This window comes from Cyclopterus lumpus, chromosome 7 (assembly GCF_009769545.1).
Source record: "Cyclopterus lumpus isolate fCycLum1 chromosome 7, fCycLum1.pri, whole genome shotgun sequence".
Classification (NCBI taxonomy): domain Eukaryota; kingdom Metazoa; phylum Chordata; class Actinopteri; order Perciformes; family Cyclopteridae; genus Cyclopterus; species Cyclopterus lumpus.
The window spans coordinates 11,634,832-11,657,808 of NC_046972.1; the positions used below are offsets into that span (position 1 = coordinate 11,634,832).

The 22,977-nt window shown below is 40.8% G+C and overlaps 4 protein-coding genes across 14 annotated transcripts in view; 2 read left to right on the top strand and 2 right to left on the bottom strand.

The window, feature by feature from the left end:
- On the bottom strand, positions 1-5,897 carry dnase1l1l (deoxyribonuclease I-like 1-like). 9 transcript variants are annotated; one of them, XM_034536881.1, is made up of 11 exons: positions 5,353-5,897; positions 5,093-5,252; positions 4,921-5,009; positions 4,767-4,853; positions 4,559-4,680; positions 4,089-4,201; positions 3,769-3,926; positions 3,538-3,634; positions 3,443-3,451; positions 2,752-2,795; positions 2,523-2,654 (listed from the first exon to the last, which is right to left on the bottom strand). In XM_034536881.1, the coding sequence occupies exons 2-11, from the start codon at positions 5,231-5,233 to the stop codon at positions 2,630-2,632; spliced, it is 885 nt and encodes a 294-aa protein (XP_034392772.1). In that variant the 5' UTR covers positions 5,234-5,252; positions 5,353-5,897; the 3' UTR covers positions 2,523-2,629. The 9 variants fall into 9 exon arrangements, 7 of the variants coding, with proteins under 7 accessions (XP_034392769.1, XP_034392768.1, XP_034392766.1 ...); XM_034536882.1 differs by lacking the exon at positions 2,752-2,795 and having other exon boundaries at positions 2,500-2,654; XR_004609719.1 differs by having other exon boundaries at positions 2,579-2,654; positions 2,752-3,451; positions 4,921-4,976.
- eps8l3b (EPS8-like 3b) overlaps positions 5,172-22,977 on the top strand; it is a 19,509-nt gene continuing 1,703 nt past the window's right edge. The window contains exons 1-17 of the mRNA XM_034536883.1: positions 5,172-5,254; positions 5,345-5,441; positions 17,949-18,041; positions 18,191-18,300; positions 18,402-18,466; positions 18,556-18,714; positions 19,227-19,376; positions 19,527-19,612; positions 19,708-19,844; positions 20,035-20,153; positions 20,310-20,448; positions 20,593-20,669; positions 20,803-20,877; positions 20,961-21,106; positions 21,999-22,242; positions 22,664-22,780; positions 22,870-22,958. Of these exons, the coding sequence (XP_034392774.1) occupies positions 18,004-18,041; positions 18,191-18,300; positions 18,402-18,466; positions 18,556-18,714; positions 19,227-19,376; positions 19,527-19,612; positions 19,708-19,844; positions 20,035-20,153; positions 20,310-20,448; positions 20,593-20,669; positions 20,803-20,877; positions 20,961-21,106; positions 21,999-22,242; positions 22,664-22,780; positions 22,870-22,958 (1,751 nt within the window). The 5' untranslated portion in view covers positions 5,172-5,254; positions 5,345-5,441; positions 17,949-18,003. The remainder of the gene's footprint in view (positions 5,255-5,344; positions 5,442-17,948; positions 18,042-18,190; positions 18,301-18,401; positions 18,467-18,555; positions 18,715-19,226; positions 19,377-19,526; positions 19,613-19,707; positions 19,845-20,034; positions 20,154-20,309; positions 20,449-20,592; positions 20,670-20,802; positions 20,878-20,960; positions 21,107-21,998; positions 22,243-22,663; positions 22,781-22,869; positions 22,959-22,977) is intronic.
- Positions 6,023-11,916, bottom strand: LOC117733324 (TRAF3-interacting JNK-activating modulator). Of its 3 annotated transcripts, none has more exons than XM_034536884.1 (14): positions 11,719-11,915; positions 10,652-11,104; positions 10,400-10,544; positions 10,184-10,301; positions 10,067-10,094; positions 9,919-9,948; positions 9,109-9,204; positions 8,386-8,457; positions 8,046-8,186; positions 7,816-7,953; positions 7,605-7,740; positions 7,372-7,532; positions 6,941-7,057; positions 6,023-6,678 (listed from the first exon to the last, which is right to left on the bottom strand). In XM_034536884.1, the coding sequence occupies exons 2-14, from the start codon at positions 11,069-11,071 to the stop codon at positions 6,478-6,480; spliced, it is 1,803 nt and encodes a 600-aa protein (XP_034392775.1). In that variant the 5' UTR covers positions 11,072-11,104; positions 11,719-11,915; the 3' UTR covers positions 6,023-6,477. The 3 variants fall into 3 exon arrangements, with proteins under 3 accessions (XP_034392775.1, XP_034392776.1, XP_034392777.1); XM_034536885.1 differs by having other exon boundaries at positions 7,372-7,517; positions 11,719-11,913; XM_034536886.1 differs by having other exon boundaries at positions 6,531-6,678; positions 7,355-7,532; positions 11,719-11,916.
- atp5pb (ATP synthase peripheral stalk-membrane subunit b) lies at positions 12,449-16,836 on the top strand. The gene is made up of 7 exons (XM_034536890.1): positions 12,449-12,662; positions 13,437-13,473; positions 13,567-13,712; positions 14,501-14,664; positions 14,824-14,949; positions 16,045-16,224; positions 16,593-16,836. Exons 1-7 carry the CDS (start codon positions 12,635-12,637, stop codon positions 16,668-16,670), a joined length of 759 nt encoding a protein of 252 aa, XP_034392781.1. The 5' UTR covers positions 12,449-12,634; the 3' UTR covers positions 16,671-16,836.

Sequence of the window (22,977 nt, forward strand, 5' to 3'; positions counted from 1 at the left end):
TTGTAGACAAAGATAGATATTTATTAAGCACACAATTGCATGAATGTTTAACACTTTACATAGCATTTTTACCAGACAATATTGTCATTTTGGATTCATCTTTCATCAGCCGTAAGCATGTAAACAAATTTAAATGACAACAAATTAGGGTTTGACCTAAAAGAACGACACATGGCTGAACCAGCCCGCTTGGTCTGTGGCAAACCAGAACATCAGCAGTCCCGTCAGTATCACCAGAGCCATCTTCAGTGTCAGCTTCAGCATGTTGAAGCACTGCGGGAACAAAGGGCAGAGAGGCAAAGTCACTAAACCATTCAGGAACAAATGAACAAAGTGAATGTCCAGTAAAAGCCAGTGAGTACACACTTTGTGTTTCCTGTTACAAATGTGTGTGTTGCTGATATCTGGCACATTCTCTGGTGGCTGAGTGTTTGGGGGGTCACCAGCATGTGACATTTCCGTGGCGTCGTCAAGCTCCCTAAATTCCTGGACATAGGCAAAGCAGTTAGGAAATCAAGTTTATGTGTTCATGTCTATGTTTTTTTTTTAATGTGTTCTCATATTTGTCCACATGAAAACCTCGGATGTGTCTGCGGAGCTCAGGTCCTCCTCCCCGTCTGTGGAGCTGCTGAGTGAAGCTCTGTCACTGCTGAGGAACAAGAAAGCAGACACAGTTGAGGTTGGTTTGGATCTGTTGTAGCTCAAGTTGCAGTTTTTGTTCAAGAAAAAAAAGTGTAATACACACTGCTCACCTATCAGTTTCATAGTGAATGACTTGAGACAGTGGATCTGCACAAAACTGAACTTTTATCGGTCTTCCTATAAAAATGCATAATTTGAAACTGATAAATTGTTTGAAAATGTGATGCCATATAAAGATTATACCCTCCATCGTCTCCACTCACCTTCTCTTTTGTTCTCTCCGTCGCTGTCGTCATAAAACTCGTAGAAAGCCTTGATTCTCTTCTGCTCTTGTTCCCAGTTCCTCTCCTCTTCATACTCGTCTTCTCCCAACTGTCCAGTCTCCATGATCCCAGAGGCTTCATGTTCGGTGTTGAAGAAGAAGCTATCATCCAGGGATCCCTGGTTGGAGCGGTTTGTTGTTTTTGCATCCCCTCGCTGTACCACTGAGTAGCTGTTGCCGTCTTCTGCACAATGCTGAGTCACATCTGAAGGCGGTGTATCCGCTTCATCTGTGTCCTCTGTGGTTAACAGGTCCTCAGACAGAAGGCTATCAGTTGTTGACACGTCTAGATTCCAATAATTGTTGAAATCTGCTGGATCCACTCTGTTGTAGTCGTCAGAAAAGGCTGCACCGCTCTCACCGTGAGTCTCCTCCAGTTGCTTACTGCTTTCAAGATCTTGTAGACGCATACAATCAAGGAGTTCCTCATCACTCCTTTTTACTTGGACCTCATCATCACTGGAGGTGTAGGAATCACTCTCACCTGTTGCACCTCCTTCATCTACTGCCGTCACAGCTGCATCGCCAGACACGTTCTCCACAATGTCTTTTTCTCTATCAGCCACATCCAGGCTCCTGAACTCGTTGGAATCCACCTCTAGATCTCTGCTGTACAGATACCCGCCCCCCTCCTCATCAGTGTCCTCAGCTCTTCCCATCCACATTACATCTGTTACAGCTCTTTCCTGACAGGTTTCCTGCTTTTTAATTGAATCGTTGTCTGATGGACAAGCCAAGGCGATTGACTGGTGATTCTTCTCTTGATTCGTTCCTCCATCTTCTACATATTCACATGAAGAAAAGTCTGAGGGGTAATCTGCAAAGCTCTCACCTGCATCTTGGTGCTCCTCCCCTGAGAAATCCTTCATTTTCTCTCCATATTTCTCACTGTCAACTTCAGTAAAAAGATCCTGCAGGTGTTGCACTGATATTTCTGGAAACTCCAAATTGGCTTTCGCTGGGCCATCCACGGAAGGATTTTCAAGCTTCTGCTCACAGCACAGAGCGAGAACAGCTGTTTCTTCTTGTTTGATTTTCATACCCTCACGCTCAGAATCACACAAGTTCTCTTTCGTTTCCTTTTTCCTCTCTTGCTCGTCCTCTTCAATCCCGTCACCTCTTATCATCATCTCAATGCCACGTTCAGGGACTCTCTCAAAATAGGACACCTCCTCATCACTCTCGCTCTCACCTTGCTCCTTGTTTCTAACTTGAGGGTGTTCAGCACCCTGCGGGTCCAGAGGTTGTCCCTCAGTAAAGATCCTGTCCTCTTTATTCCCCTCGCAAAACTCGTTGCCGCAGCGATCCAACCTCGATAGATCCTCTGATTTCTCTCCTGTTCGCATATTATCTTCCTCAGCCTCTTCATCTTCTCCAGAGCCTATCTCTTCAGTCTCTCCTTCTGAGCTTGAGTAATCCTGCTCCGGTGTTTTGTCCCTGTTCATGACCTTTCCACCTTCAAAATCCTCCTCTTCGCTTGTATCATCACACTGCTCTTCATCAACCCTTTTAGCCATGTTTATATCTTTAGTTTCCATAGCAGAGAACACTGCAGTTTGACCAGTTGCTTCCTGTTGCAGCGCCCCGTCTTCCTTTGTAAGAAAGTTTTCTTCAGAGATGTCTGCCTCAAATCTTTCTTCAAAATTTAAATTCTCAAGGTCCAAATCAGGGAATGATGTAGCAGCTGTTTCTGTAACATCATTGTTTGGAAATTAAATGCTTTCAAAACTAGTTTAAAAAGAAAAGTAAATACATTTCTACTAAGACATATAAGATGTATGTCTTACCTGAAAAAGCATAATTTTAGTAGATCAGCAAAACTTGTTTCCATCTTTTCAAACAGGGAAAACAATAGTTTATAAAGTACAAGTTATATCAAGACAAACATTACTGCCACAGATAATCTCTTCTCAGAAAGGAAGAGAGCGCGATCTAACTCTCATGTTGCGGCACATGGCTTCCTGTCAAACAGACGTTGCATAAATTACACATTCAATCTAATGTATTTGGTTATATATATATAAAACTACAAATGTCTACATAATGTAAGCCGTACCGTAAAACTGAAGATGATCAAAATGTGTGTCTCTCTAAAAAGTTAAATCACAAAAGTAATGTTTTGCATGTCTTCAGGAACCTACCTTCATGAGCTCATGAAATGATGTCAGCTTTGATGTGGTCTCAGTTTCAGATGCACAACACTCATGCAGTTGTTCCTTCATGCTAAAAAAACTCATGTTTATGGTGTCCTACTGTATTATACTGAGATGAGTACAGTACCGCTTTAGTGATGAGTTAGAGTCATTACAAAATAACTGTAATTGTCAGTGAATATTTTGTTGGAAACTTTGATTTATTTTGTAAACTACAGTTCCAATCAGACATCCTGGTTTGTTGCTGCTTGTCCTACAGCTCATTGCGGAGGAGGTAGCGGCTGTTAGGCTTCAGGTCAACTTCTACAGGAAAATGATCACTCACCTGAAGAGCCTAAAAGTGCCATGAGAAGAAATGAATGTTCATTTTAGGTATATAACTGAATTAAAGGAGGGTATGTGTATAGATGACATGTTTACCTCCTCCTCTGTTAGATGGAAATAATTTTTGAAGTTGAATGGTTGAGCTGAACCCGGCACTATACTGGAAATAATCTCACGTCCGTGGACAATGATCCTGGAAATTCCAAATAGTGTATAAGACATTACCCTTCAGCAGAAAGATCTATCATTATAGAGCGTACACATGCTTTTCTTTGTGGAGCACTTCTTCAGTGACCTCGTGTAATTGAGTTTCTAGCAGTCACTGACCTGTCATAGGCGCAGTGCGTCTTCTCACGGACAGTCGTGTCCTGCTCATCTCCAATTAACCAGCGGAACTTTGGGTCACTCCTCAAGCGCACAGCTCCCCAGCCCTTGATGGTGACGTAGCTACAGCCGGCGTTGAGGTCCCCTAAGATCATCACATTCTGGGTGAATGAAAGGAGGCAAAAAGGGAAGTGAATGTGGTGATATGTGGAAGAGACAAAATAATATGAAGCTAAGCTGAGGAACTCGGACCAAGATCAAGATAAAAACGTGAAATGTATATAAATATACTGTGTTTAAATTATGATGATGGTTTAACGTACATCATTCTTCCACTTCTTGTAAATTCCTTTGAAGACAGTATACAGTTCATTAATCTCCTTCATGGCATTTCTTGGACAGGTGTGCTGCCCAATCAGGACAAAATCCTTCACCACTGCAAAGTAACAACAACCACTCAAACATTTATGACAAATCTTCAATGAATGTGTTTACATGAAAACTTCAGTCTTTTCTTGGTTTTGCTCATATGGTATGATCATACATGTACAGTGCTCACATGGAAAATAGAGAACCCTGATTATTAATATCCCTGTATACATTACTATGATATTATCCAGGGATTTGTTTTCTGTCCTACAACCTTAATAAGGTGTCGATATCCACATAGCATCCAGGTTTTTAAAACCCAGGAAAATAAAGTCTATCTTTGTGAAACTGAATAATAGTGTGTGCTAATGTGGCAACTTTCTTTTTCTGTATAATTCCAAAGATGCATTTTGCTTCATCGTACATGTCGTTGGGGAGTGAAAGCGAACGACGAAAGGCTCTCTGGAGAAAGCATTGACTTCTTTGGTTCCTTCCCCTTCTAGTTTAGGATACTGATAATGCTCTTTGATTGTCAGCACATTGTTCCTGGAGAAGATGAGAAAAGACAACATTCAGGATGCCATGTTCATCTGACCATAAAGAGCAATAGGTCATGTTTGATTACAGCTTACCTGTAAATGTAGACATACTGCTCCTTGTAAGTCTTCCTCCCCAGCCTTTCACTTTCCACATAGGAGTATGAGTTGGATTTGTCAAACCTAGAAGTTTAAAGTTGCAGTTGTGACCGAGGCTTCACCAGATCTTTCAGATTAACAAAGCTCGTACCTGTTGAGATCCTTAACCAGAGCTTGTATCGCTGTTCCTTTAGAGTCTCGGACCTCCTGAATAAGACACAAGTCGCACCGAGAAAGAATCTTGGGAGCAAAATATTTAAAAAAGATCTATCAGTTATCTAGTTCTGCGTGGATATTGCCCCAGCTGTTGCGCAGTAGAGTACCTTTAGAAGAATCCCCATAACCTTCTTGTTGTTTGCCTTTGATTCACCGAAGCTCTGAACATTGAAAGCGCATATTTTCAGGGAAGATGCGGCATTCAACACACACAACCCCACAACGAACAGCAGAACTGCAGTCCTCATCTTGTGGAGGATTATCACTCTGTAAGTAAAAGAGAGTTTTGCAAGATCCTTCCAGTCATATTGTGAAATATGTTACACATACTTCTTCACTCATCGGCATCTACTTTGCAGCCTCTTACCTTCAGTGCCAGTTTCAACAGGAGACTGCCCTCAGTCCAGCAAAGATCCATCTCTTCAATGAGCTGTGGTGTATTTGGGGACCATACAGGTAAGCGTGTGTGAACCATCTGTGTGGTGGATGTGCTGCGTCAGTGCCGGTTGAGAATGGAGCTTTATCTAGAACAGTTAAAACCACCGAATACAATGGACAATAGTGTGTTTTGTCTCTGGGGTTGAGTTTAATCAGACAATAGATGGTGCCATGTGTCATGCCTGTCAGTTTCATGAACATTTGTTTAGAATTGACAACATATTATTCATTTGAGTCATTTTAGCATTGACACGAGCAGCTGGTAGTTACCACACAGTGCCATGACATCACTGAGACAGTTAATGATGTCCACTGGTGCAGTCTTAACTGTGACGGGGATGGTTCTACCTCTTTGTTTTATACCAGACCATAGAGGATATATGGATGAGTCCAGTGGCACACGGGAATTTTTAGTCTCTAAGTAGGAGGAGATCTTACTCAAAGGGGAATAGATGTTGGTTGGTGGATGATGATTTGTTTAGGATACATTAGGATTCAACCAAGAAACTGATCAACTTAAGAGTGGTCCTTCCTTACAATGTCTTTACTAATCTCACGTATCTTGTTTTACACTCAACCCAATATGAACTCAAGACTCCAACCGGTGACACTTTATTTGATTTCAACTCACAAAGCTTAAAATGTTTTTTTTTTAACTCAACCAACAGTAACATTGGTTATAGTAAATATTACTTTATTTCCTCACTCTCCCTTCTTTTGTTTACTTAGAGCAACAGCTGAAAGAACTATGTTTTCTCTTTGTCTAATGGATTTTAATGTTTTTTAATGGCTTTTTAATCATTCAAGGAGCTTATATTGACCAATCAAGCTGTTTACAGTACATTAAAAATACATTTGTCCTTTTTTACACTGGAAGTGTTCCTTTACATTCTGCAAACATCCTACTACACATATCAACTCAACATTTTCACAAATACTCTGAGCTCCAAGTCTTAAATTGTTTGAAATACAAAATTATAACTACATCCTATGTTTTTTAAAACAAAGCAACAAAACAACAACAAAAAAACAATGTTCCTGAGCAATAACATTATCATATCGGTCTAAAACAACCAGAGTGTTGAGGAGAAGCCATGTCCATGAGATAGTCTTCAATACGTGCTTCTATGTCTGAGTATAGGTCTTCAGCTTGCTCCCTGAAAGGAGGATACCACAGCCACAACATGGCAACCCCCACCACACCAAGGAGAAGAAGGAAGGTCATAGACACTTTCCACCAGGAGCCAAGCCGTGTCTAAACAAAGTGGGAAGAAATGTCAATTTATATATATATAAAAAAATATATATATAGCTTATTGCTTCAGTGGATTTGGTCAATGCAGCAAAAATGAAGCAAAATAAATTCTGACAATGTAAGGGCAAATGAGCATTTGAGTATAGCAAGGGCATTTAGTTTAAAATTACCCTACACACACGCACACGCACACACACACACACACACACACACACACACACACACACACACACACACACACACACACACACACGGGGCTCACCGGTCTCCTGCTGCGGTGACTGAGTTGCCGGAGCTCGTCTCTGCACTGCGACAACCGGGCCTGGCTTGACTGGCACTCCTGCTCCATGGCATGCAGCTCCGTCTGCAGCTCCTCGCACTGTGCGTACACACGTATGCAGATCAAATTTGACTGCCAAATGTACCTCGAAATAGCAATATTTAAAATAAAATGCATCTTGATAAATATCTTTTAAGTAGTATTTGACACTCATTTAAAATGTATTAGTAAATTAGAGGGTTGTGGGTTATGTGGAAGCTGAGTGTATTTAGGATTTGTTTTGTCAATAAATATAAAATAAATCATTATGCATTAGTGAAAACATTTTAGAAATCGTAAATGATATTATATTTGACTCAGTTATCAACTAACTCAAGCCTCGACTGAGCCACTCACTGATAGCTCCACTTCACCTCTCTCTCTTTGAGCCGGAGTTTGTCTTGAGTGTGAATGAGCTGCTCCTCCACCTGAGAGTCTCTCCTCGCCATCAGTCGTGGCTCTGCTTCCTCCGATGTCAGAAGCCCCTGCATCATGGAGCCCTGGTTCTCCTTGCTGCCATCTAGGAGATAGAAAACTGTTTACATAAAAGAACCATGTTACCTTGTACTCTGTATAAAATATGACTCTATAGGTCTAAGCATCTTGCCTCTGATGTGCTGGATTTCCTCTCTTAAAATCTGATTGTCTTCTTCCACCAGGCACATGTTGTACTGTAGCTCCTTCTTCTCTTGTCGCAATGACATCACCTCCTCTCTCATCTCGGCCTCTCTGGTACTGGACAGCTGCACAGGACACACGTTTTTCACAACCATACACATTAAAACTTCTGGCCATTCACATGGTCACAGTTACCATACCTCCACTTGGCTGTGCAGCTGTTGTATCTGTTCATTATAAAGGTGTTGGTTTTCCCTAAGCTGTTCAGAGCTCAGCTTCAGCTCCTTACAAAGGCTCTGCCACCTCAGTGCCTCTGCCTTTCCCGTAGTTAGTGCTTCCTGATGGCAACAAATAATAAGTCAATGACAGTGTCTTTCAACATAGTCAAATATACATGTTGTTTATTTGGGTTACAAGCTATATATTTGACCTGCATTGTCTCAGACTTGATGAGTGCCTCAGTTTTCTCCTGTGTGACCTTCTGCAATGCGACCAGGGCCCTCTCCTCGTACACCAGTTTCTGCTTCTCCATCTGTATCAGCAGTTTCTTCACTCCATCCTTGGGAAACTTCTATAAGGACACACCGCTGTTGAGTTAAAGCTCCAAATGCTTTCCAAAACCAGAGTAGACACTGGACAACATGAGGGAAAATGATGACCAGGTCGGCTGTTTTAGGAAGGACCAAATGTTTGGGTTTTTACATTAATTACATTTAAAGATTTAAAAAACACTCCGTGTTTGCGTCTTTACCGCCAGCTGCTGTTCTTACCTGCAGGCAGACTTGCAGCTGCGCCTCCAGAGCTTTGATCTGGTTTCTCAGCAAGTCTTCACTGCAGCGAGCCTGTGGGTTAGAAAGGAAATGACTGACTGTCACACTGTAGCCTGCAGATGGAAAATGAATCAAGCAGAATTGTGACAGTATGTTATTTCACTGTCTACACTCACTGGTGCACAGAGGCAACTTTCAGCATCAGTGAGCCTCAAGAAAGATCACAATGCCTGATCTTTGTGATCTTTTTGTTTTGATTTCGAAAAAACATATATAACATATAGGTTGCCTAATGATAACATACCTGAGAGAGAAAGAACAAGCACAAATGATTTTAACTAAATCAATTTCTAGATCCACAGCAGTTCAAAACCAAATTAAAACAACAATTAAACAGAAAAAGGGAAACACTATACTTCCCCTTCATTCATTACAGCCAGAGTAAACAAAAGAGAGTTAATGAGGATTCATAGCACCCATAGACTGTCACACCCTTCCTGTATAAGAATGACAGCTTGCTCTCCTCCTATGCAGCAGGTTAGAGCAGAAACAGGAAGCTCCAAACCACAGACTGCATAGGCCTTCCTGAGGTAGCAGCCTCCATACGTGACTTTGACAAACCCAAAAAACAACATGACCGTATAAAACAAGAGATTGTTTGGTGTTTGGAAACTGTAACTGTGACCCGCTGTGGGTGGTATGCATACTGATGTAGAGTCTTACCGTCCATATTTTGTTCGAAGAGTTCACGAGGCTTGACGTGCTCTCCTGGAGGGCGACAAGCTTCTTCTTCACGGCCTCCTCTCTCCACAGGGCCTCCTGGTAGAAAACCGACAGCAAAGAGAGCTACAGCATTGTGCACATACTGAGTGTAACTTAAGTCAGTCAGCATCATCTGTTAAGCTTTTAGACTAATCAAATAAGCTTGCCTCATCATCTCCTGCTCTCCGTTAAAAAACACCAATAAAATGTGCATATTTTAGTCTCAAACATTAAAGGCAGGTGATTAACTTTGCACAGGAATGTGCTTACAGTGACTTCAGAACAAACAAACAAAGTAGAGAATAATAATAAAGTCACCAACTTCCTTTATGTCAGTTATACAACTAATCTAACTAGCATTTGCTAATGTTAGCCACCATAAGCTACAAGCATACAGTGGCTTCCGATAATATAAACAAAGCATCTGTTTAACTTTTCTTTACATTTATGAGATTATTTTGAGTGGTAAAATGTAGTGTAACAGTAGGACAATAAGAAAAATCACACATGTACTTCAGTAATGTCATTACAAAGCTAACCTTTGCTAACATTAGCAACCATAAGCTTCATGTCATACCAGATTAAGTGAGGCTGTATCAATAAAATGCCTGAGTGTGTTTAACGGAGAAAGGCGGAGCTTTATGGCTAATGAATTTAACTTTTCTTTCATTAGAGGAAGAATGCGTTATTTAATCTGTCAAAAGTGACATAGTCCTGATTTAAAGAAAAAAACAATAGCACAGAATTGATTTGGAAAATAATTATGTTCACCTGCAAGTAGTCTGTTAACCTCTGAAGATCCTATTGTGTGTGAGATAAAAGACATCAAAAACAGTTATATTTGATTAAATCTTAGTTTTCTAATATGCAATTTATAGATTTAAAACCCCATTTAATAAAGCAACAGTTTGAAACGTACTGACTCCTTGACAGTGACGAGACCAGACCTGCACAGAAGAAAATATCTCATTTAAAAAATACAAAACATTATCATAGCTGCCTCTGACATCAAATTTGAGATTTAACTTCAACCCACTCTGTCTGCACACTGGTCTCATGCTGTATATTCTTTTGGAGAATATTTTCAGTTTGGACAGAGAATTTTTGGTGAATCTTTTCTGCTTGGATGAATGTTCTGATGCTTGTCTTTTGAGCTTTGAGAGAAAGTAAAAGCAGCATTATTAGTGGGCCAATAAAAGATAATTTAACATTCTATGATAAAAAATGTTATACAACTAGGCAAAATGTTTACCATTAATACTATTCTCTCTTTTATCTGTGCTTTTGGCCCTGTGCTGGTTTGATTCCTTTATTGTTGGTGTGGAGGTAGATGTTTGCTTCCTTGCATGGCCTTTCTCTTGCCTCATCAGTGTTACCTGTTCTGTCCATAATGAAGCCTGAGGAAATGAGGAGAGAGAAGATGATGCAGCTATTATTCCTGTGGACGTGGAAAGATTCAACATGGATCTGATGAAATAACACTAATAACGTCAATGGATATTACCCAGTTACTGGTGCTTGGGCCTTCAGTTACGCTACTTGTTGGTGTTAAAATCATCCTTGTATGTCTCCCATTAGCAGTTGGAGTATTTTGGACATCGGCGTGCAATGTCTCTGACTTGATTGAACTATATTGTTTCATTGAAAATGTCTTTGTTGAAGGTTTTCCCTGAGAATAATAGTTTGTAGTAGTCAAACCACACGGCTCTGGGCTCACTGATCTCCTCCTCAGAAATTCAAGTTGCCTTTTTTCCTTCAATTCGTTCTTGATCAGTCTTGTGTCAAACTCTCTCGTAGGGCTGCGACATGCAGTCACGTTGTTGCGTCCTCGCATGTGTTCACGTTTCTCTGCTCTGATGTCCACTATTTGTTCAAAGTGTTTCACTGGGGAGAGCTGTATACTGCTGACAGTCAGGGTATCCATGGCAGCCCCTCTGGTCGTTTCTGTGTTTCAAGCCTACAACGGAAATACATCATGAAATGACTTATAATTGTCCTAAATTATGAAAAATAAAGCATGTAAACATTTGAGTCATACAATCTACTGCTATGTATCAAATGTTATAGGTAGCTGACAAATATTATTTAGTTTCAGGTGCAAAATGATGGTTCAGACAGGACACATGAAGATAAACTGTATATAACAGTTCAGTTTAGTTTTTTCATTTACATGAAATATGCCCTTAAACTTACCTGCTTTGGAAAATAAAGAAAGAAAGTTACTGTTTGTGCTCCAAAAGTATGTGAGCAGTATTTATTTAAAAAAGCAAAAAGCAAAACCTCAACAGTACATTTTAATGTGTTTACTACTGTTTTCTACTGTAGAAGCAGTAATAGCTCGTATAGGAGTACTTTTAGTTGTAGTAACAGTAAATGTAATGTAGATGTTGCAGTTGCAGTGGTTGCATTGTTGTTGTTGTTTGTAAGAAAGCTCATTTAACACTGAGTATCAGAGTTATCGAGACAGACTGGGCTTTGGAAAGTACTGATTAAGGTTGTGGAGGGAACATTTACAACATAATGCAAAGACAATATGTTGCTTAATAAGCAGAGAACCATGACAGATCTTACCTAGAATGCCATCTCATTCAGTCGGGTAAAGTATTCCTGAGTTGATTAAGAAGTTATCTATTTTTCTCACTCTTCTGAAATAGTGTCCGGAGGTTTTGTCTGTGTTTCACATGTAGCTGTTTCTGTTGAGCATAATTTTACAGGAAGTGCAGTAAACCACAGCGTCATATGTTCCTCTATCTCACCAGCCACTCACATCAAACTGATGCCATACACGGGTGGGCCCCAAGATTACACACAGACTTAGACAATTCCCCCTACATGCAGCCATGGGATAAAACACACCACATGAGAGAGAGCTATGTGTGTGTGTGTGTGTGTGTGTGTGTGTGTGTGTGTGTGTGTGTGTGTGTGTGTGTGTGTGTGTGTGTGTGTGTGTGTGTGTGTGTGTGTGTGTGTGTGTGTGTGTGTGTGTGTGTGAGAGAGAGAGTGTGTGAGTGTGAATGTGCGTGTGGTTTCCTCATGGAAATGTACATTAAATTAAATGTACATACAGATTTTTCATTAAAATGAGTTGTGAAGTTGTGTACATGTCATTCACTTCATCATTTGCTGGTGGTGTGTAGGCTTATGTAGGCCAAATTGTTATTTGCATTAAACTGCATTGCATTTACTTGTTAGAAGTTTGTTATAAGTATTTTCAAGATTAATTAACACAAAACACCGGATCTAACATCACGTTTAACCTAAAATTCTCCCCATTCATATTTCTATTAACCACAGCTTCTTTGCGTACAGCGCCATCTCGCGATCACTTGCTTTAACAACTCTAAAAATAGGAGCTTTCCTCTCCTCTCGCGATGCTTCACGAGGATATCTCGTGTTTCCGCCATCCTTGCGGCTCTTAGCAGAAGGGCACGTAGAGACCAAACAAGAGTGCCAGGAGTAGCAAGAACTTCGCACTTCATCTTCAAACATGCTGTCCAGGCTCGTTATTGTGTCAGGTATGTAGTACTGTTGCTTTTATTGATTAATAAACCTCACTTCGCTCTGACACAAACAGACTGTCAAGCAGCAGGAACAACAGTTTGGATTGAATGTGAAGCTGAAGGGTAAAGTGAAGGCCGCACATTGAGCCATGCTATGCTAGTTTTAGCTAGCTACGGTAACTACACGCAAGATATACGATCTGAAACGAGTTCGTTTATTGCATGTATTTGTATCAACAGTTATTGTTAATGCTGTTTACTGTGTTGAGTTTCCTGTTCGTCTAACATACATCTCTACCAGTTATATGACGATAGCTAACGTTAGCTGGAGCGAAGCAGAGCTACTTGAGCTAGCGTTGCTCTGCACGCCTGTAAATGTCACCTCTCTGACAGCAACGGTGGTCGGGTTTATGCTCTTTATGTTTGTAGTAGAATGATTAACTACACTGGCTACACAATGCAACTCCACCAACAGTGTTTCTATGCTTTAGTGCTCTCCCAAGTTGATAATGTCTAGTCTAGTTGCTGCCAGACATTCACATAGGTTGATCCTATCGTCAGGGATTGAAATGGTCCTCTAACTGGGTTCTGGTGACTTTTTTGTCCTTGGACATTTAAGTTATATACAAGTTGCACTTCACTAATAACGCTACAACAATCCTGTTCTCAATCCAACCTTCATGACGACTATAATGACTAACAGCTTTTGATTCCACATCTTTAGAGTGGTGTTAATAACATGACTGAAAAGCTTCCCTGAATTTATGTCATTGTCTCCTCCGTTTGCAGCTGGTTGCCTGAAAAGCAGCAGCCCCCTCGGAGCTGGGTATGTTTCTTTTAGAAGTAGTATTTTACTATTAACATAAAAGATAAATATATCCGAGATCCATATTATAAGCTAATATGTTGTCTCCCACAGTCTGGTCCAGGCGTCTCGCTCCCTGCACACATCGTCCCAGAGTCTGGCCCCAGTGCCCGCTCTGCCAGAAAAGGGAGGCAAAGTCCGCCATGGCATCTTCCCCGAAGAGATTTTCCAGCTCCTGTACCCCAAAACTGGAGTCACAGGTCAGAAGCCAAACTTAATCTTCAGTTATTTCAACTTAAATGTTGAGGATGAGTCCCACTATACCTTTCCCTCACGTAAAATAATGAACAGCATTTTTATCAAACCTAAACATTTTCTATTCATTCTCACATGACCTGATTATACTTTAGTCGTCTGCCCTTAGTTTCATAATTTAGTTATTGTACGTGCAAGATATTAATAAAGTTTTAATTTCATAAAATGCAGTCGCAAACTGTTCAGCCCTGATTTAAAGGATTGAGAGTTCAAGCAGATCTCACGTTTTCAGTTATGTAGTTAAGTTTGTTCAGATATGTTGTGTTTACAAGCTGAATGCTGCTTGTCCATTTTTGGTTTTGTATCTAAGAACAGTAAGCACACAAGGCTTATGGTGTAATGTAAAACAGGCCTGGTCTCATTAGACATCAGTGTACCAGTCAAAAGTTGAAATGTTTTGTAAAGAGCAATTTATCTGATGGCAATGCATTGCATGTGCAGTTTTATTGTTTATATAAATTGTTGTTGTAATAATACGATTAAATTTAAAATGTTAGTATAAAATAAATACAATTTTGGTGCAACATTACCCTGTCCCTATACTACATATGATGATTTTGTGACAGTGAGACAGAGCTGTGGGTGGTTTAGAACCACGTCCCACCAGTGTTATTATTTGTGTTTTTCATTCTTGAATTTTTCTCCTGAATTTTGTAAATTTTCATCAAAAACAAACTGCTACATGAATATTATTTAATTGACAATGAAAGAAATTGTACTTTTTTTTTCTTAGGACCTTACATGCTGGGCACTGGTCTCCTCCTCTACATGCTTTCCAAGGAAATCTACGTCATCAACCATGAGACCTTTGCTGCTGCTTCCATCGGCGGCGTCATCATCTATGGTATCAAGAAATTTGGCCCAAGTGTTGCAGCTTTTGCTGACAAACTGAACGAGGTAGGGTGGCAACCAAATGGATTTGCATTTTTTTATCTTTATTTTTGGGTTAATAATGAGATATCAGAGTTTTGTTTTTGTACAGAAATGACTGTTCGAAGATCATTGGTCTTCTCTTTTGTGCACAACTTTGATCCTGCTGTATTTGTCTGTTTGCAGGAAAAAGTGGCTAAGGCTCAAGAGGTGAAGGACGTGGCCATGTCCAGTCTGGCTCAGGCTGTTGAGGAGGAGAAGAAGGAACAGTGGAGAGCAGAGGGAAGATCAATGCTCTTCGAAGCTAAGAGGGTAAGCAGCATTGGCTTTGCCATTTTTATTTTATTTTCCAATATATTCATGTTCATAATGTACTGCTTCATCTTTACAAAATAATTCATATTGACTGCTTGAAGCGATCTTGGATATTTATCGACATCTGCTGGCAACAAGTCGAAATTGCAACAACATCAGAGTGGCCAAATAAACCTGCAATGACTATGAATGTTTGGAGCTGAAATACTATGAGAACATTTTATTACAATCTTGGAAAAAAAGGAGTCCACAATTAAATATAGGACCCTAGAGTCCTCACTGCAACACACCAGCTCACTGTCTCATTGAGTTGCATTGATACATTTGTTTTTCTTTATATATTTTCAGTCCGTTTTAAAAATATGCAGTTTATAATTTAATTATGGCTGCATTTATTAGCATGTTTTGTCATTTTCTTCTTTGCTCCAATAATGTCTATTTTAAAGGGACAGTTCAACCCAAAATACCAGAAATTATGACCTGGTTACTCAAGATAATCCACGGACCTTGTGGCGGGATGACGACAACACGCATTACATTTTCCTTAAATTTGCAGTCATTATTTACTTATATTGTACTTTAGTATAATTGTCTGATGAGAGATGAGGGCAAATATAGTCTTTATGGATTTTCCTTTTTTGTTGATTAAAAACGGCAACAAAATATGCAATTAATTTGTTCATCAAATATATTACAATGATAGCCAATAAAAACTAATTTGCTCATATATAAACAAATTAATAGACTAGCCTGTGCCAACATATAAAATAAATGACCTGACTTTGTGGAGACTGTCTGTGTATCGGTCTCCTGTGTGTTTTGAGACGCCTCCACACACAATGAACAGCGCTATCTATCTGAGGCTAACTCTTAATAACGAATGTTGTTGAATATGCAAGATTACTATTCCTTTTTGGTGTAATTCATACCCTACGTTATCACCATAAAAATGGCTGATGCATTCAAATACTGATTTGGATGTTGGTTACCACAGCAACAAGCTTTGAAGCAAAAATGTTAGCGATCCAAGTGGAGACCAGGTATTTCCACAGTGTGGTTACAAGGACTGCATGGGCTCCTCTTTCCCCTCAGAACAATGTGGCCATGCTGTTGGAGACCAACTTCAGGGAGAGGCTACACATGGTGACCAACGAGGTGAAGAGGCGCTTGGACTACCAGGTCGCGCTTCAGTATCTCCACACCCGGATGGAGCAGGAGCACATGGTCAACTGGGTGGAGAAGAGTGTCATCAGCAGCATCACTCCTCAGCAGGTCAGTCTTTTTGTGTCAAACTGTCTGAAGCCTCCAGCGATTCTCAGTTTGGGTATGGATGTGTGTGAAAAAAATGAATTACTGTTACTCGTACCACGGCTGGATATCAAACCGTAATAGTGTTTTGGAAACTCTTTTATGATAAACTGGGCTAACGCAACACTTTTAGGGATGACTAAGCTTGTACTGCATATTCAATCAGTATATATTGCATACTTCCGACCAAATGAACAGTTAACTGCCGTTACCAGCAGGCTGTTCAGAGCGAAGTAAACTCTAGTTTAAGTTCTTACTGTCTTGTACATACATCAACAATGTAACACTTGAGGGCTTAATTAATGTGCGTTTGTGTGTGTTTGTTGTTTTAGGAGAAAGAGAGCATCGCCAAGTGCATCACAGACCTGAAGGCTCTGGCCAAGGCCACTCAGGCCAAAGCTATGGCCTAAACTGTCAAATCTTCAAAGAAGACTTCTCTAATCCCCAACTCGCAGTCCCAAGACGAGACGTTCACTTTTAGTTACGGAATAAACTATTTGTCTCTGTCAATATGTTAAGGGTGTGTACAGTATTTACACGTCAGCTGATGGTAAAATAAATGGTTCTCTTATTCAACTTCAGCTTCCTTGTTCTTTCAACATTTCATTTAACCTTTGATTATGTATTTTGTCAGTGACGTTATGTGTGAAAATATTTACCATCACCATTTTTATTGTCATAAAAGATTACACTTCAGCTTGATAATTGCATAATGACATTTTCTTGAGCACTTAAGACCTTTGATCACTTTGAGGGAGATACTGTGAAACATTTTCTAAACCTTTGGACTCATAACAACGCACAGATACGCGGCCTCGCTCAGTACCTCAAATACTTAAACCTCAATCACCAAACCTGGCCCAGCCTGTTGATCCGTCACTAACGTCAGATCCTTGCACTTTGATCCTGGTGACTTCAAGCAGGAAGTCAAGACAATTCTCTCCGTAGTTTGTGAGGAACGGTTGCTCGGTAGAACGTCTATTTAAAAGAAGGAAAGGATGACAGCAGAGCTAACTGACAGGTAACCGAGGAGGTAAATACATCTTGACCGATGGTGGCAAAGCCTCTCGTTTAGAAATGGAAATGTATTTGCTCTTGGAGAAACTCTTGTGTGGTGTTGACAGGAAACTCCGCTTGCATACATTCAATCCACGATCCGTGTGACGGTCCACATTTAAACTGTAATGTGTGTTCTTGTGATGAGTTTCATCTTATTGTTGAATTGGAGTTTCCAGAATTTGAGCCTTTGCCTCAAAATTCCCTTTATTGATCTACCATTTATTCTGTGACGAGGTACAAGGCACAGCTTGATAATGATTGAATCTTTGCTCATTTTAACCATGAATTACTTACCGTTAGTTAACTGGAAATGTCCTTTGTGCCTCACTGCTTCGGTTTACCTTTTAAGTTTATTTTCAAAGCTATGTAACTTTAGCTGAATAGCAGACACTAGCAATCACAAGATAATTGTAAATCTGAATATATAATGTCATCTAAATGTTTTCTACTTGCTGCCATCAGCCACCCTGATATAATGACTACAGGGTGACAGAGCTGAGAAAAGGTGTATTTGTTTTTGTTCAAATGTGATATAGTCTTGCTTCATATCTGTGGGTCTATGCAACCATCTCTCCTGGTTTCACATGAAACGGGTGTAATGTTGGCAGAACATCTTCTCAATCTTACAGGTTCGAGTGGCTCGGATTCTTGGAAAAAATTTAAAAAGAAAGACGTAGTTTAAAAATGTTTGGAAACGGTGGACCTTTCTCGTATTCCCCGAGGTTAGTACATTTAATTTCACTTTTGGGGTCACTGGACATAATTTTGTTAAGCCTTTGAGTCATATTTCTAATCTTTACAGCACTATAAACATTTTCATGATAAAACACCACCGTGTTGTGGTAATCTTGCTGGTTTTGTTACACCTCAGGGGTTTCTCACCGGAGGACCTCCCTCAGAGGAGAGCTTTCCAACAAGATGACCTCAAGGTTGCTCCACTGCAGAGAAACCTGTCCAGACCCAGTGGGAAATCAATATACAGTATGCTCGGACATCAACCATCTCATCTAGTTATATTTCATCTTTTGGGATAACAGAATGTGTCAAACGTCTTTTTTTCAAACCATTTCCTCTCCCATCAGTGCAGAGAAAGGAGTACTCCGAGACGCTGAACAAACATCCTGACAACTTTCACGTCAGAGTGGAGGTAAATGAGTGTGAAGTGTGCACAAGCGTGGAGACATCGAGCAACCCATAGCTGTCTTCATCCATGACTTCTCCTCATTGACTCCACAGCACCTGTTCACCTGTGAGCTGGACGGCCGGGAGGTGAAGACAGTGGACGACTGCTTGGCCAAGCTCAAGAGGCTGGATGCCAAAGGTCGTCTGTGGCCTCAGGAGATGATCATGGAGGTGCAGAGGGGATATCTACTGCTCAGTGACATCGAGACCAAGGTTGGTAGCTCCCATTTCTTTAACAAGTACGGTACAAGGCCATTACAACATTCATTCTGAATTCAAAGTGTTCTGCTGTTTATATTGAACATGTGATGCTTAGTAAAGTTAAGTAAAGGAGGAAAGTGTATGAAAAATCTTAAAGACGGAAGTAATGTTGTAGGTCTCATGAGTTAAGGGTTGCTGCTGTCAAAAGTAGGTGACACAAGTTTGCCAATTTTATTAATGTTTTTGATTCCTTTTCATTGAGTAAAACTACATTTGTTTTTTGGAGGATGGACAACTTTCCAATATGTTAATAAAAAAGAAGCATAAAGTCTGAGTCTTATTTCCATCGTTGGTCAGGACAGAAAAAGATGTTCAGTGTTTGACATTGAGATTTATTAGAAAATAAAAGAACTAGAAGACAGAATCGTAACAATTCTTTGAGAATCACAACTGTGTACGAATACTTTCATTAATTGATTTATTGACTGTATTTCTGTCGTCATGATATTTGTCTGATTCTAAAGTCAGAGCTGGAGTCGCTGCCTTTGAGCTGCATCTTGCAAACCAAAGCTGTGCTGGATAGCTGCGCCTACAACTCTCTGCTGACCGTAACTGTGCAAGAACACAACAAACGCATCAAGCAAGTCTTCATGTTCCAGTGTGAGGAGACTGGGGTGAGTCACATTGAGAGAACAACGTGTGTGTTAGTCCTGTTGTCGGGTGCAGTCTCTGAAATCATTATCTGAAACCAGTATCACTATTTCGTAACAATGTTTTTTGTCTGTGTCACGAAAGTTTGATTGAAAGCGTGTGTGTTCCGCCAGGCGGTGCTCGTGAAGAGTGATCTGGATAAGGTAGTCCAAAAAGGAAGTGCTGTTGTGGAGCCACGCAGAGACCAGTATGACATCAGGTACAACATCACAGGAATCTAGTCTCAAGGGAGATGAAATCACATTAATGACAGTAAATATGTCTTTAACAGCTGTCTGTCGTTGACGTTCTCAGGACTGATCTTGAAAATATCATCGGGCAACATGTTCCAGGAAGTTTCCGGCAACCTGGGCCTCGTCCTGTGCAGCAAGAGAGGACCCCACCACCACCACCGGAACACCCGGCCCCTCAGTGGAGGAGCAGACAACCAGGTATGACTTGATCGCATGCACTGAAAGCATATTAAGAAAATAGCTTTCTTCATGGAAAAGAAACGCTTTAATTCAAGGTTTATGGATGTGTTCTGTGCAAATAAGATGTGCTCAGCAAGAAAGTATCCAGTATGTTTTATACTGTGTATTGATGTTTCGTCTTCAAACAATACATTTTGTTGCCTTGTAGAAAATATGCCGCCTCCACATTTTGACGCCCCACAAGAAGCAACGATGCACCATGCTGATCTTCATGAATTACATATTAGCTCCGAGGTCGCTGTGCAAACGGACACAGAGAGGAACACAGTCAGTACATTAGTCATGAATTATAGGTAGTGGATTATACCAGTGATAAATGATCATAGACGTCTAATCATTTCTCTCATCTCAAGGAAAACATGACACATTTAGCTACTACACGCACCTGAATGATTTGTGTCATGCATCTGCTCCTTTTCACAGGACATTTTAAACCACGTGATAAATGATTTGGAGATCTTCATGGACAAAGTGTCTGCTGCAGCAAATGCATCTGCTTTACCACAAGAGGACACGAAGAAAAAGAAGGCATTTAAAATGAAGAAAAAACCAAAGAACAATGGTAATATCCTTTTTTTCTTCCTGTTTCTCTTTTCAACACATCTTTTTCTGGAAGTAATTACTGGAGAAGTGACCTCCTATAGGTGCTGTCATGCAAACAGCACAGATGTTTGGGTCTGATACAGTTCTTTTCCTTCTCTTGAAGCACCTGCTTTCAGTCTGCCACTCTGGGAGGAATATGTCTCCTATCTTCATAAAGTCAAGTATGGCTTCAATCTTCTGGTAAATATCTCCAAAGCTTATAAATTGAACGGTGGTTTCGGAAGTATTGTGTGTGAACGCTCTCGCGTGTTGACTCGAGTGTGATTGCAGCAGAAAGCAGTGGAGTGTGATTAAAAAGCTCTTTGTATTCCAGGGCCAGCTGCAGGGGACACTAAGCAGCCCGACTGCTCCTGACTTTGTCCACATCTTCTTCACTAGTCTAGGCATGGTACGCTCTTCTCAAACGTATTTTTCACTGGACGAGTCTACTTTCAAGGCACACCAGTTGATACTTCCTTCACCTTTCCACAGATACTGCCTCAGTATTCTGCAGACCTTCCTCCCACTGTTGTCTCACCGCTGCTGACGGAGGCGGCCCTGCAGCTGCTGAGTCAGGTCGTAGACCCGGAGGAAGACCTCCTGTGGAGGTCTCTGGGAGACAGCTGGAACTTCCCCAGGTAGAGAGGCCTCTATAACCCTCACACACTTACACAAGTCTTTCTTTATTAAGCTTGCTACCGTCACATATATAGCCCTCTGATTGTAAGTGTCACCTGCCCCGACACACCCAAACCTGGGCGTAGTGTGTGTAAATACAGGTCAGAGTTAATGCTTCAGTCATGTGCTGTAGAAAACGTGATAGACAGGAGTGAATTGAAACTACTGCTAATTTCAGTTTTAAGTTTTAGGTTTGGTCAAAGGAAATACAGTCAGGGGACATATGTGTTTAATTTACAAATGCTTTAGTTGCTTAAGTTGTCAAGTTGTGAAGATCCCTCTGGCTCGTGTTTAACTTCCCTCCAGCACGTCACTTACACTTATTCTTTTTATATTGCTAGTTTGTCAGGAACACCACTCCAATAGGCTGTTTGACCACAGCTGCATTTTAGAGAGAAACGAATAAATTTAATTATTTCAACTTTGTGCAAGCCATTTGTTTTCCTGTTTCTAGTCTTTGTGCTAAGCTAAGCATCGGCTGGCACCAGCTCCATGTTTACCACGCAGACTTGAGTGGTATCAATTCCTTCTTGGCGAGAATGCAAATAAGCATGTTTCCCAAAATGTCAAAATTCTTATAGTTTTATCTTATAAACTCTTCATGAAGGGTCCACCAATATAAAAGTGGTGCCAAAACATTTAGTCATCAAAACCCCTTAAAAGTACCTGAGTACTGGTGTTTTTGTTGCTCATGCTTGAATGATCTCAGTAATCATTCACAGATGTCTGAAAAAGCTCATTAAAAGCAAAGTTGCTTGAAGTCAAGTTAAGAGGTCACTTCAGCTTTAGATCCGTCCTTCTCTTTTATAACTTGACTGACAGTTTCCTCCCCTCTTATCGATCATCTCGTAGCTCTAGATGGCCGGATGATGACGTCCCATTTTACATCCCACAGTTCTATGATGGCTGGCAGCCGCCTGCCCCCACAAGCATGCCTTCCTCACTCCCTTATCAGAGCGGTCCAATGAGCAGGAGCGACAGCCAGCACTTCACACCCGACGGCCCCCGTGAGCCACCCCTGTACATGCGAGTCATTTACGACTTCACGGCCAGGAACAACCGAGAGTTGAGCATTATGAAAGGTGATGTTGTTCAGGTAAGATGAGTAATATGGTACAATAACCTTCTTCACTGTACAAGTACAAGTATATTATAAATATAAGTGCTTGTCTTGTCCAATATAATGCAAAGATTGCTTGTAGATGTAGATAAAAAAAACAAGTGAAAGTGTTCTCATATCAAGCATGTTTGATGCAGTTTACTGTTTGTGCCTGTAGATTGATCTGCCACCATCAGGAAAATTGTTCTATCAGGGTCATCTTGTGTTTGTGGCGTTGGTTCCCTGTGAGAACCGTGTATTAGTTACATTCCACCACTGCCCACTGCAAGCAGTTGCTGAACTTCTATACTAGATTACTCTGGATACAGCCTTGTTGTCAGTAACAGTTTGATCAAGCTGTTTACAACAGTCACAATCATTACTGCCAGTATCAACATGTTCTTTGGGCTTTTTACAGGTGGTTCAGAAATCCAAACAATGGTGGCTTGTTCGCAACGCCCGCGACGAGGAAGGCCATGTTGCTCAGAATGTTCTGGAGCCGATGAAGCGCGAGGGGCCCATGGAAGATCTACCGGTGAGCTAAGTGACACGTAACGCGGCTGAGGAACCAATGTTTTTTCCCATGTGACTTCATTCCCTCCCTTTGTTCTCTCTGCCCAACAGCGGGACAATCGCGGGCCTGTGACTCTGGACATGACCTCCACACCCACAGAGGTCAAAGCTTGGCTGCAGTACAAAGGTTTCTCCAAAATGTGAGTGAAATCATGCACA